Source organism: Cherax quadricarinatus, chromosome 66 (assembly GCF_038502225.1).
Source record: "Cherax quadricarinatus isolate ZL_2023a chromosome 66, ASM3850222v1, whole genome shotgun sequence".
Taxonomy (NCBI): Eukaryota; Metazoa; Arthropoda; class Malacostraca; order Decapoda; family Parastacidae; genus Cherax; species Cherax quadricarinatus.
The window spans coordinates 50,519-64,925 of NC_091357.1; the positions used below are offsets into that span (position 1 = coordinate 50,519).

A 14,407-nucleotide genomic window follows, 5' to 3' on the forward strand; every position below is an offset into this window, starting at 1 on the left:
TATTAGATCTAATGATCCCAAATGGATGAATTGGAGACTGAAGCATCTATCAGGAGAGAAGAGAGGCATTTACAGGCGCATCAAATGGGAAGAGGATAGCTTCATTAACAAATACGTTCATGTTAATAGAAAGGTGAACAGGGCATTAAAGACTAAAAGTGACTATGAAATTAAAGACAAATCTAGCCGAGGCAGTAGAAGCAGTGGAGATGTAAGGATGATGTAATCTGTCCATCAGTCTTGTAGAAGAATCTTTTATACATCCTTGTGGTTGTTAATAATAATTTGATACATCTGAGAAGTCAGAAAGACAGATACAGAAGGAGAGAGAGACAGACAGAGACAGTCAGAGAGAGAGTCTGTCAGACAGACAGACAAAAAGACAGAATTATCAAAGTTAATTATCGTTTTCACATTCTACGTCAGAGAGAATGATCAGGAATATTATTATTTTCCCTGCTCTTAATATCAGTTCTTTAGCTGAAACATAATGGACTAACATTATATACAGAAATCGACAACGAATCTACCAATCATCACCTGTGTTACAACGCTAAGTATGCAGACACCGTATTCATTCATAACAAGATAGTGTTTATTACGTTGTGGTGTTACCTCACGTCTTCCGTGTGGCCAACTGTACCTCCGTCAAATACTAAATCCAGTCTTGCTTTTTCATCTCCATCTCCCTCTCTTGTCATATCCTCATGCTGATTCAAAAGGTTTCCGCTAATAACCTCCATCAATTTTCCCATTCCAGTTCTTTGTGGTTAAAACCACATACAAAAAGTTGCTTAACTTTATTTTTATGCACACTCATAGTTGTTGTTTTTCTGTGATGCCAACTACTTTTATTGCTGTGTTCATATTTCTGTTCCAGTTTCCTGCTGTACTGATTTCTTAACTGCCCGTCCCCTCTTTTGATACGCCTATAAATGCCTCTCTCTTGATCTAATTTCCCTACTTGGAAAACAAGTTGTCTGGGCAGCTGGAACTATGCTCTGGACAACGTCATACTGGCAACTGACACCACCTACCTGACCCATAGTCAGGTTGTTCAAGTTTAGCCCACCAAGTAATTTCTCAGTCCCATGAAATCGGCCTAGCAGAAGTCTGGCACAGAGATTCTTTGGAAGCATTGCTAAGCCTGTTGGACAAATGCTGCAGTTTTTCCCTAACTCGACGTTAGGGAAAGGCTATACATTTTGGGAGAGCAGAGAACAGTTCATAATTGGATGGAGAATCATATCAGAATTCAGGGCTAGGGCTCCGACACAAGATGTGAGAGTTATGAACATTCCTGTGATTGTATCTGAAATCCTAACAGCTGTTAGGAGTATGATACAAGAAGCATGGCAAAGGTTTTGAGAGGGAACTGCATTCCCGCTCACATACATAAAACGCTTTATTCAAGAATGGCATTCCTCCCACAATGCATCCTGAATGGCGAAGGTAACACTCAGTAAGTTGCATGAAAGGCAGTGAGCAAAGTGACACGGCAGTTATGTAGACGCTTCTTCTCTGTGGCCAGTATGAATACATCCGATAGAGTGGTCGAGCAGGTGCCAGCTGCAGGATTTTCTATGACGTAGCAGACACTGAGAAGTGATGTATATTCTCTCAGAACAGTGTTTTTCTCAGAGTTTACTAAGGGCTGCTCTTTTTTTTTTAGTGAGGCATGGTGTGTCTTCTCAGAGCAGCACGAGGCCAAGACACCACCACCCACCTCACAGGCAGCCCAACAACCTTACTCCAATTCCTTCAATGAAGAGTAACCTCCATTCCCATGAATTTCGCAAACTTTGCTTGGTTATGCACCTGCCTCAGCCTGAAAACAACCCACAGCCTCTCTCTCTCTTTTACAGCTGCAAGTCCTCGAATCAAAAGCAGTCTCTACCATTTTATTCCACTCCTTGTACCACTCAAGACCAACCTTCGGATTAAGAACCCTCTCCATCCACCCCACCACACAGTCACTCTCACCTGCTCCAAGTCCTTGATCAATATGACCCACCATTTCTGCTCTAATTCCTTGGATCAAAACCACTCTCATATCTCTACCACAATACCCCTCATGCAAGACCTTTAACACAACATTCATTTGCTAATACCTCTCCATTTATTTGGATCAAAAACCCATTCCCACTGCATGCTTGTCCCCCACCACTCAAAATCACACATCACGAACATCTACAGCCTCCCCTAATTCCTCAGAACAAGACTGGTCACCATCCTCTACCCCTACCCACATGCCACTACCGCCCTCTCTACTCACTCACGCCACCCTGTTACCTAACACCTAGCCAACACCTGACCAACGCCTAGTCAACATCTAGCCAACACCTAGCCACTTACATGTCGTTTCTAGCATTTTCTCACTACTCAAAAGTTATCCTTATGTCACATAACCTTAAAACCTTTAACTAGTAATCGGTGACTGTCTGATCTTTTCATGCATTTCTTTATTGTTTAGATGGTGCTTTCCTTACTTGTTTATAAATCATCTGGTTTTAAAACTGTTTTTGACCCTTTCTCTTCATGTAACATTCTGTCTTCAACATGCACACACCACCTTTCCAAATATCGTCTTTCTTTCTCTCTCTCTCTCTCTCTCTCTCTCTCTCTCTCTCTCTCTCTCTCTCTCTCTCTCTCTCTCTCTCTCTCTCTCTCTCTCTCTCTCTCTCTTTCTCTCTGTTTTTAAACATACTTTATAAAACTTCTACTATAGATTTCTGACCACATTCTCAACTTACAGTAAAAAAAATTATTGAAATCGGATAGTTATTAAATTTCTGCATAGTTAAGGCACCCAGTTTCCCTTAAGACACATACTCATGCAACTCCACCCTATATGTTCACAAGTTTTTTTCTTACTGTATAGTAAATAAGAAAGATGCAAACTTATTTTCAGAGTTAGTCATTAATTAATTATTCAGTGATGGCCACACAAGGGAATTTTCTTCTTCATGCTCAGAGTATTGGTAAATATATATAGTAAGTAAAATATGATCAATGGAATACACAAAGATTCACAAAATTGTATTTTCTCAAAATTGAATACAAACTTTAAAATACAAGGTAGAGTATGTACAAAGATAAACATTGATAATGTAGGATTGATAACGTTGACTTTGTTGGGTTATCCCACACTCCATTCATCTCTGTCTTGTGGTAGTCTTGCTAATTTACTGAAAGACATTAACTCATTTTCATAACTCTAGATAGAAGAATTCAATTAATTTCTAGAAAATGAACCAGAACTTTTTTGTTTCACACATCAGTTTTAAAGACTATGAACTGCTATTCTACCTCGGCTCTTTTGAATGCCGCAGCCCTGAGGTATACTACCATCCCTCAGGATACCACCAACATCAGTCGACTAACACCCAGATTCCTACTTGCTGCTAGGTGACAAGGGACAGCAGGTGTATGGAAATACACCCAATGCTTCCACTCGTACCGGGGATCGAACCACGGACACTCAATGTGTAAGCTGAGTGCGCTACCAACCGAGCTACGGAACATCTTTTTATTACTGCATATCATTAAATTACACTTACTTTTCGATAGAACTTCCATGACCTTAGATCAAGTTTGTCAACATACCCATTAGAACTAATGGGTATAAAAATAACTTTAATTTTTAAAGGAGTGGACCGGTAAGCCAGCGGAAGGCTTCAATCAGATAACCGAAAGCTCTAGCTGTGGGTCATCATATGACTACCACCCGCTGTTTCCTGACAATATAATATAAAATACAAACCCAGTCTCACCCACATCACGGTGCATTACCTGTGTTTCATCTGATTTAACTTCCCAAAAATTTTTTTAAGAGGAGTTTATTCTTTGTTGGTTTAAAATCGCCCTTATATCATATTTTCATAACACATGAAATAATTCTTAAGATTATATAAACTTAAATCCTGTGATAGTCAAGGGTAAGTGAAAATACCGTCCACTCACACACCACACACAGTCCCCAAGACCAGGTGAAATTTGATTCCTTCACTATTATTATTATAATCAAGGGGGAAGCGCTAAACCCAGAGGATTATACAGCGCCTGGGGGGGGATGTGGAAGGCATTCAGGCTTAATTCGGGGAACTGGAGCACAAATCCAATTCCCTAAATCAAGAGCCCCTCACCAACATCAAGGAACCTTCCTTGAGGGGATTCCTTCACTAGTAAACACTTGATTAATAATATTTACATGATATGGCAACTGTAGCAAAATGATCAATTTAACTCTATAATGACATTTTTTATATTTCGTTCAGTGCATTGGTGATCAAAAATCCTACATTTTATTTACATTTTAACTCCATTTATTATAATTCCTTAATTTCTTAATTAAGTAAAAGAAAAAACGGTGGGATTTATTCCTTCTAAGATACTGATCAGAAGTAAGTTAAGAAAGTATACATAATGAAAGTGAACATGGTAATACGAAATCTGTAATAGAGAAAGAAGATAATCTCAGATCATTTATGTAATAACGAATGGATGTCTATGACTTTTTTCTTAATAGTGTGTTCAGAACACATATATTCTTATGAGAGATATTAGATCTAATGATCCCAAATGGATGAATTGGAGACTGAAGCATCTATCAGGAGATAAGAGAGGCATTTACAGGCGCATCAAATGGGAAGAGGATAGCTTCATTAACAAATACGTTCATATTAATAGAAAGGTGAACAGGGCATTAAAGACTAAAAGTGACTATGAAATTAAAGACAAATCTAGCCGAGGCAGTAGAAGCAGTGGAGATGTAAGGATGATGTAATCTGTCCATCAGTCTTGTAGAAGAATCTTTTATGCATCCTTGTGGTTGTTAATAATAATTTGATACATCTGAGAAGTCAGAAAGACAGATACAGAAGGAGAGAGAGACAGACAGAGACAGTCAGAGAGAGAGACTGTCAGACAGACAGACAAACAGACAGAGTTATCAAAGTTAATTATCGTTTTCACATTCTACGTCAGAGAGAATGATCAGAAATATTATTATTTTCCCTGCTCTTAATATCAGTTCTTTAGCTGAAACATAATGGACTAACATTATATACAGAAATCGACAACGAATCTACCAATCATCACCTGTGTTACAACGCTAAGTATGCGGACACCGTATTCATTCATAACAAGATAGTGTTTATTACGTCGTGGTGTTACCTCACGTCTTCCGTGTGGCCAACTGTACCTCCGTCAAATACTAAATCCAATCTTGCTTTTTCATCTCCATCTCCCTCTCTTGTCATATCCTCATGCTGATTCAAAAGGTTTCCGCTAATAACCTCCATCAATTTTCCCATTCCAGTTCTTTGTGGTTAAAATCACATACAAAAAGTTGCTTAACTTTATTTTTATGCACACTCATAGTTGTTGTTTTTCTGTGATGCCAACTACTTTTATTGCTGTGTTCATATTTCTGTTCCAGTTTCCTGCTGTTAAGTTGGATAATTTATGTTATCACAACTTCAACTTTGGGACTTAATTGAGAAAACTATGAAATCATTTGCATCACACCTTTATAATCCTCTCATCTCTCAAGAGCTACTTTGATTTCTGATTACTAGGACCACTCCTACACCTCTTTTGTTTCTTCTGTCTTTCCACATTACTGGTGGTGCTGGGAAAGCGGGAGTGTGCCTTGAGCTGAGTTCCCTTAAAGGGGCCAAGGAATCTTAAAATGGGATGCCAAGGAAGGTTAGATCATATCGAGCAATGGATGCTTGGGAAGAAAGGAAGGGATGGCAGATTTTCATACGATTGCAAAGTTCTCTCATTGCCTAAAACGTCTAATCAAATTAACTTTCTGGTCACTTATAGCCTGGAACAGGATCCTAAGACCTGAAGATCACTCACACTGTTACAATAAAGTACACCTAGATCGGGACAGGTACGTAACAACCCATCAGGCATAAATAAGAACAACAAAGAAGACCAGAAGTGACCACCCAAGCTTATGGAACCCCTTTTAACCTCGTGGGGGCCATAGATCACAAATGACCTCCCGCATTATTTCTCCCATTTCTTTTTGCCTGTTTCAGCAATTTTCCTTACTGTCTCTCTTATCAACTCCTTAACCTCTGCTAGTAGCTTTCTTTCTTTCTCCATAGAGGATCCACCACTCCTCCTTCCCTCATTGTTTCTGCCCTACTACCTCTTCTGTAATTTTCTTTATAGTCTCTATAGAAACTATAGAGAAAATTACAGACTATAGAGACTATAGAGCCATATTAATTAACCTTGATAACCTGTTCTGAAACTTCTTCTATTCTTTTGTTGCATAGTTTTATAGTTTCCTCCTGAAAGGAATTGAAAGATACTTTAAACTTCTCCCTTAAATGGTCGTTTATACCAGCTATTATCAAACTTAGATAATCCTCCCTTTAATTTTGAGTGTTTCTCTGATTTCCCATTTTTGTCTCAAGGACGAGCAAGTGGGGGTTCATTTTTAATGAAAAGCAAGGAGGTTACAGTGACTTATTTCTCTCACCCTTTTTGCATGACCGAAGATGAGAGACCGCTCTTCCTATATAAGTTTGTTCTTACCTCACATTCTTGTTCTGCTAAAGAAGATTTCATTTGGGGGCTGAAGTATAGGTATCTATACCTCATCATAGAACATCGTAGGACATTTACTGAAGTGATGGAATACAACCAACATTTCGGTGCAAAATAAGTCATCATCAAGATTTATTTTTTGAACACCATGACAATAGAAAATTTACAATATGAATTATACGGCATAATATAAACAATTTCCAGAATACAATATACAAAAATATGAAACTAGCCAAAGCAGTTGATGTGCAAAAGTCTTACATGAAAAAGGGTAATTAATATGTGAAGAGTGTTACAATAATGTACAAAGCATAACAAATCATTCGAAAAATAATGATGTAGCATTCATTTTTGTGTTTATGCCTTGGTAAGGGTAAAGTTCCATTAAATTAATTTTTTTTCTCGTACATTACTATTGTTTTATTAAATTTATTATGTCCTGTTATGCTATCTATGGTAACTCTTCCCAGATAGTAACTACCCAATGTATGTATACGAATGTATGTGTCAATGTGTTTATAATAGTCATGGCATCAATATTATATCTGATAAATTAGACACATATGCAACACTCGGGTATCTTTACTGAGGAAACGTTTCGCCACACAGTGGACTCATCAGTCCATACAAAGAAGAATGGTGAAGAACAGGAGGAGTATGAGGTAATTAGTCCCTCAACCTTGAGTAGATGTGGTCAGTCCATCAATCTTGAAAAGAATACAGCATATGTGCGGAGAAGTAGCTTATACCGTAGGCAGAAGAGGTGCAGCAGTTGTATGTGGTATCACATTTGTCCAGTGTGGAAGTAGGTCGTGCCCAAGGGTTAGGCGAGTGAAGAATTACATGTATTAAGATCCCAAGATGTTGCTGAGTCTGATAGGACACAGCAACATCTTGGGATCTTAATACCTCTCCTGTCTACCGTATATAAGCTACTTCTCCGCAGATATGCTGTATTCATTCCAAGATTGATGGACTGACCACATCGACTCAGGCTGAGGGACTGATTACCTCATACTCCTCCTGTTCTTTACCATTCTTCTTGGCATAGAATGATGAAGCCACTGTGTGGGGAAACGTTTCCTCAATAAAGATACCCAAGTGTTGCATATGTGTCTAATTTATCAACTTTTCGGTTCTCTGAACCATTCATCCACAGTATTATATCTGACGATTAAATTAGATGCAGATATGTACTTTTTCAATGTAATTGTAATTATCAATTTAAAATGTTTAATTGGGTATTGTCTATCATAGCAGCCTCTAAACTTCTTCTGAAAGGCTCATATAGGTAAAATATATTATTGCTGTTAAATAAGAGTGATGAAAACAATTAAATTCAAATGATCAAAAACGGAGTAGAACAATTACCTGCATAGTTTATTGCTAAAGTGTTAATTTTTATCATAAATTTATTCCATACATATATGTTTCTCCAACAGAATGCAGCTTAAAGCCTTTTTGTGACGACGGCTTTGGAATGTGCAGAAAAGAGTGTCATTCAACTGAGCGTGAACTGGATAAAGGATGTCACGACTCTGACTGTAAATGTTGCACTCCACGTGAAGCTACCTGTCCGAGCTCTGCTAATTGTTCCGGTGTTTGTATTGATGCTAGAAAATGTGTCTACCCTGTGGCAAACAACTTCTGCCCAGGAAAGAGCTGTGTGTGTTGTGACAGTAAGTTGTTATAAATCATTTATAATATAAACACACACACACACACACACACACACACACACACACACACACACACACACACACACACACACACACACACACACACACACACACAAATACACACACACATTATACATAATAGGAGGTGGTAGAAGAACATATTCAAACAGCTCCGGGGAGAACCTTGAGTTTTTCCTGAGGTACGTTTATTATCTTCTCTGAGGATGAGGGTCCCCAGTAAAGTTCCAGAGGTGGTACCTCCATTTATGTATATATATATATATATATATATATATATATATATATATATATATATATATATATATATATATATATATATATATATATATATATATATATATATGATGTGTGTGTGTGTGCAAAACAAACACGGGGGAGTAGAACGATAGCTCTAGGCCTTTCGTGTTGCAATCAACACATCATCAGGAGCTTGTAAGTTGCAGAAAAAAGGAGGATGTCTGAGCTAATACGATCCCAGAGGATGTATTCACTGGAGAGAGAAAGAGAGAGAGAGAGAGAGGAACAGGAAATGCCCCCATGCATTCCAGTACCAATAGCCAGAAAGGTTGAATATTATAGCATTAGAAAAATCCCACAAGCGTTGATATTGCAATAGTAGCCTATACGAAAGTAACGTGGCAATTATCAAAAATTTCCCTCGGATTACACTATGATATAAGTAATTTTACATGCATAATTATATTGGTAGTGATCCTCTTTAAGGGGGGCTCCTTGTAGCGGTAAAGAATCTATCAGTCTGAGGAATTGGATCTTTCGGTCGTCTTTCTCCGACCGAGCCTAGTTACCCCCTAGTCCTCCCTTCCCTATCCCATCCTCTCCATCCCTCTTTTTTTCCCCTTTCCTCCCCTCTCCCCACCCTGGAGTTTACCTGGAGAGGGTTTCGGGGTCAACCCCCACGGTTCTGTCTGAGGCCAGGCCTCACCGTGGATCAGGGTCTGATCAGCCAGGCTGTTACTACTGGCCGCATGCAAGCTGACGTACGAACCACAGGGCGGTTGGTCAGGTACTAACGTTAGGTGTCTGTCCAGTGCCTTCTTAAAGACAGCCAGGGGTCTATTGGTATTCTCCCTAATGTAGGCTGGGAGGCAGTTGAACAGTCTTGGACCCTGGACACTTATTGTGTTGTCTCTTAATGTACTTGTTGCACCCCTGCTTTTCATTAGGGGAATGTTGCATCTCCTGCCGAGTGTTTTGCTTTCTCAGGGAGTGATTTTCGTGTGCAGGTTTGGTACGAATCGCTCCAGGACCTACCAAGTGTATATTATCATGAATATCTCTCGCCTGCATTCCAGGGAAAACAGATCAAGGACCGTCAACCGTTTCAAGTAATTTAGGTGCCTTATCGTGCTTATATGTGCCGTTAAAGTTGCTTGTACACTCTCCAGGTCTGCAATGTCGTCAGCCTTGAAGGGGCCGTTAGTGTACAGCCTCTGGGGTCCTCCCCACTGGCATTAAAGTTTGTAGGTATGGGGTGGTGTGCCGGGGTTTGTCCCACTCAATGGGGTCCCTCGTGGGTGGTGTGCTTTGCCATGGAATCAGAATTGCCTGAAGGTGCCCCGCTCCTTTCCCAGATTTCCGGGAAGTAGGCGGGGTGCCCTTCGGGCAATGGGTGTATCTCCGGAAGCTGCCTGTCGGTTCTGGGAGGTGGCGGCCAAAGGAGGCATGCTCTGTGGTGGGTTTCCGACTGCCCTTTCTTTTGTCTACCAAGGTAGCTAGATACATGCAAGGCTGGTATCTCAGTGCACAGGTTTACTGGCGTGAAGGGGAGGGTGTGGCACGGGTTCCATGCTGCATCTTCACCACCGGTGAAGCTCGAGGCCCTATCAGATGAAAGGGGAGCTTTCGGTCCCTCCATGCCTCCTAGCGACTGTCCCTCTGCTGTCCTCTCTTTTTTTTTCTTTCCTTCTTTCGTTTTTCTTAAAATAACAAGGAGATTTCACAGAAGCACCTTTATTATGGAGTCATTGCACAGTGAAACCCTTCCTCCTCCAAGACCCCTTTCTGATCGCACACGCTGTTCTGACCTGGCTTCGTTATCGGTCCATTCTATCAACTCTTCTCATACCCCTGTACCTGCTGCCAGTGACACTTCGTCACCTGATCCCGGTGCTGCGGCGTCACCCATTTTGGTTCATTCCACTACTTCTAGCACACCTTTCACAATGCATCCGGCTTCCCTGAAAATGGTGCGACAGTTTTAGGATCGCTCACCTTTCTCAGTTGAGACTACTCCTAAACATCCAAGACAACCTACTAACGACAGTTCGTCGATATCACTCAAAAAGGACCTACTCGACACTCACCACTTTTCTGTACCGAGCTAATGAGAATGGCAGGTTGGTCAGAATATATCCTTCCACACTCTTTGAAATGGTGCGCATGTCATAACAGCACAGAATTCAGAGCAAGGTCATGCTCCCTCCTGCATCATTTCCATAGATAACATACCAGTCACCATTCCTAAGCATGCTGCTCTTAATTCTTGCAGTGGCACTGTGGTCTTACCGTGTACCATTGTACAGAGCAACTTTTTGTCTTGCGGCGATGATATTTTAGAACAATTAGTCCTTCAGAACCTCCCCATTCTTAAAGTAGATACATACATCCAGCCCGCTCGTGGGCGGACGCGCTTTCCTAGTGACATCGCTCATTTAATAAACCTTCGTCTGCCGTGAACTGCCGTCCTCTGCCTAGAGGTCCGTCAAGTAGTTCCCACGCCCCAACAGTGTCATAATCGCTTTTATTTTGGGCACCCCCGCTAAACATTGCAGATCTGCGGCGGAATGCCCGATCTGTGGTGCAGTAGATCATACCAATGCATCTGGTGGTCATCCCCCTCTTGTCTCAATTGCAAGGAACCTCATCCTTCCTTTCCAAGCCGTTGCCAGATCAATCATAATGAACGAGAGATTCTTTATCTTAAGGACCGTGAGGACCTTGCTTATGCTATGGCTGTCTCTCAGCTCCGCCTTCAAGGAAAGCTTTCTCGTGTCCCATGTGCTTGAGTAGCCCGAAGACCTCCGACCTCGGCAGTCCTCCTGCCTCCCAATCCCTCTGTGTCCATGTCTTCAAGGGTCACCCCAATTTCTAATTCTTTTGTAGTTTTATCCTCTGACACTGCTACCTCCGCACCACTTCCTACCTCTACTTCTTCATCTAGCTTGCTTGCTTTTCAGTCTACGAGACCTCGCAGACCTACACTTTCTTCGTGTCCAGTACCTGTACAGAATCTATCTTCTACCTCGGAGCCTAGTTCTCACACCTTTTCCAGCTCTCACACGAAGGTGGAGGTTCATCCCTCCCTTGGTGTAGTCCCAGCTTCACCTGTTCCCGCTCGTCTTCCTCCATAATTACCTTGCAACCTCCCTCCTCTCCTGTTACACTGCAGGTCTCTTCCACCCCAGCCGATGCATCTCTCCAGGTTTATACTCTCCGCCCCACTCAGACCTCTTTGGTTGCCTCCATAGTTACTCTGACCTTTACTTGCAGTGCCTCTCCTGTCTCTGACATCATGGCTTCGTCGGCTTCCTTAACAACTGAGACATTAGACGCTCTCTCCAGCTATGTTGCGGAGACGACACCCTTGTTGGACACCAACGTGCCTCCTTCTACCCATTCTACTGCTTCTAATTCACGACCCTCACAACAATCTATTCCTCCGCAGTATACTAATTTTTCCTTGCTTACACGCTTACCGTTGCCTCCACACATTAACTTTACTGATCCTAAAAGCCCATAGATTTTATCGCTTCTTATTGATGTTATTTTTATTTCTGTACATAATGTCTTTTTTACAATGGAATATTCGTGGCCTTAGGGGCAAGCGAGGAGAACTCCAAGTGTTGCTCTTCCTGTTGTCCCCAGTATGTGTTAAGATAAGATAAGATAAGATTTCGTTCGGATTTTTAACCCCACAGGATTAGCCACCTAGCATAACCCAAGAAGGTCAGTGCATCATCGATGACTGTCTGTCGTTGGGTTGCAAGAGCTGAAAATTCATTCTGCTGTCATTCGCCCCATTTCGGCCTAGGGGTGCTCCTACATTCTTCTGATCCTTTACCTGACGAATCATTTAATGAAAGCACACTTTTGCACATTGATACACCATATCAACAAGTGTTTGTTTGTTCCCCGCTGCATTATACTGCATCTCATTTATTTCCACCGTTGGTTTACAGTTTACCCTTTTTATCTTTCTCATTCTCGTGCATTCTGTATCTCTGATATCGTATTTTTAATTTCGTCTCTACTGCCACCCATTGTTGTTGGTGATTTTAATGCTCACCATCACCTGTGGGGAGGGTCCCACTGCGACTCTCGTGGTGATCAATTGGAGACTCTTCTCGCTTCTCATCCTCTTCATGTTTTAAATATGGGTGTGCCTTCCCATTTTGATTCTCGCACTCAGTCTTTCTCCTGCATTGATCTTTCTATTTGTTCCCCGCCCATTGTACTCAATTGATTTGCGTGGTCTGTTCTTCCAGATTTACACGATAGTGATCACTTTCCCATCCTTCTTTCTTCTACTACATATACCCGACCGTTTCGTAGCCCTCGTTGGCAATTTGCTCAAGCAGATTTGGACTTATACTCCCATCTTACCACCTGTTGTGAGGACTCCCTTTTGTTCTCTATTGATGAACTGGCACGCCAATTTTCAACCTTAGTCCTATCTGCAGCGATGCGTTCTATCCCCCAAACCCCAGGTAGGCATTCTCATTCATGCATACCTTGGTGGTTTCCTACATGCGCCCGTGCAGTGTGCTTAAAACGTGCTGCATAGGGCCGTTATCGATATAATTGTTCTGTGGAGCGTGTGTTGGATTTTAAGCTGGCAAGGGCAGGTGCTCGCTGTGTCATCAGCGATGCTAAAAACATTGCACTTGTTGGTAAGACTACGTGTCTACGATTACCTCATCTTCCCCTATGTGCGCGATTTGGAAAAAGGTGCGGAAATTGTGTGGTAAGTTCACTCTGGACCCAGCTCCCATTTTGCGGGTTGCTGGAGTTGATGTCGCAGAACCCTTAGAAGTTGCCGCAGAAATCGGGAACTATCTTGTCCGTATCTCCCGACGGCTTCACCTCTGTCCCTCATTTCTTGCGTCTAAACCTACCAAAGAGTAATTGCCCTTAGATTTCGCCTCCGATGGATTGGAGCCGTATAAGGTACTTTTTACTCTTCTAGAATTGAGTCCACGCTTTCCATTTGCCGGCTGTCGGCACCGGGACCTGATGATATCCACATCAGTATGCTACATCTCCATTCTACGGCCCTTCCTGTTCTTTTACGTCTTTTTAATCTTATTTGGGAGCGAGGGGTTCTCCCTCAACAATGGAAATCGGGTATTGTACTACCCTTTCGCATACCGGGCGCCTCAGGGCTTGACACCTCTCACTATCGTCCCATTGCCGTGACTAGTGTGGTCTGCATGATGAGGGAACAATTGGTGAATAGACATCTGATGTGGTTCTTACAGAGACACAATAGCCTTTCCCCTCGCCCATATGGCTTTCACAAAAGCCGCTCTACTTTAGACCCCTTGCTCCACTTAGATATGTATATTCGAAATGCCTTTGCTAACAATCACTATTTCCTAGCGGTCTTTTTTGATCTAGAGACGGCATATGACACCACATGTAGGTATAACATTCTTGCCCAAGCACACTTCTTAGCCCTCCACGGTAATCTACCAAACTTCATTGCTGCTTTCTTGTCTGATAGACATTTTCGGATCCGTATCAGCGCCTCGCTTTCCTCGGACTTTGTACAAACCTAGGGAGTCCCACAAGGTTGTGTATTCAACACTACTCTTTTTCTCATAACTATAAATGACCTTTGATCGCCGGCTGACTTGGAGACCTCACATTTCTTCATGAAAGACAACTTGCCATGGTTGGCTAATTCTCCTTAAAGTTCTCGCACATCATTCATGGAGAGCAGATCATCACACTGTCCATTTGCATTCCATCCTAGTCTTATCCTAGCTAGATTATGGTGACTAAATCTATTCTGCGGCCTCTGCCGCAACTCTGCCTGATTGTAGATGAATGGTTCAAAGAACCTACATGTTGTTAAATTAACAACATGTCGGTTCTTTGAACCATTCATCTACAAT

General features: G+C 41.7%; 1 protein-coding gene across 1 annotated transcript in view; it reads right to left on the bottom strand.

Moving 5' to 3' along the window:
• LOC138854680 (integrin beta-like protein 1) overlaps positions 1–10,416 on the bottom strand; it is a gene marked incomplete at its 3' end in the record, with an annotated part of 51,502 nt that extends 41,086 nt beyond the window's left edge. The window contains exon 1 of the mRNA XM_070099308.1: positions 10,357–10,416. Within this exon, the coding sequence (XP_069955409.1) occupies positions 10,357–10,416 (60 nt within the window). The remainder of the gene's footprint in view (positions 1–10,356) is intronic.
• Positions 10,417–14,407: the final 3,991 nt, after the last annotated feature.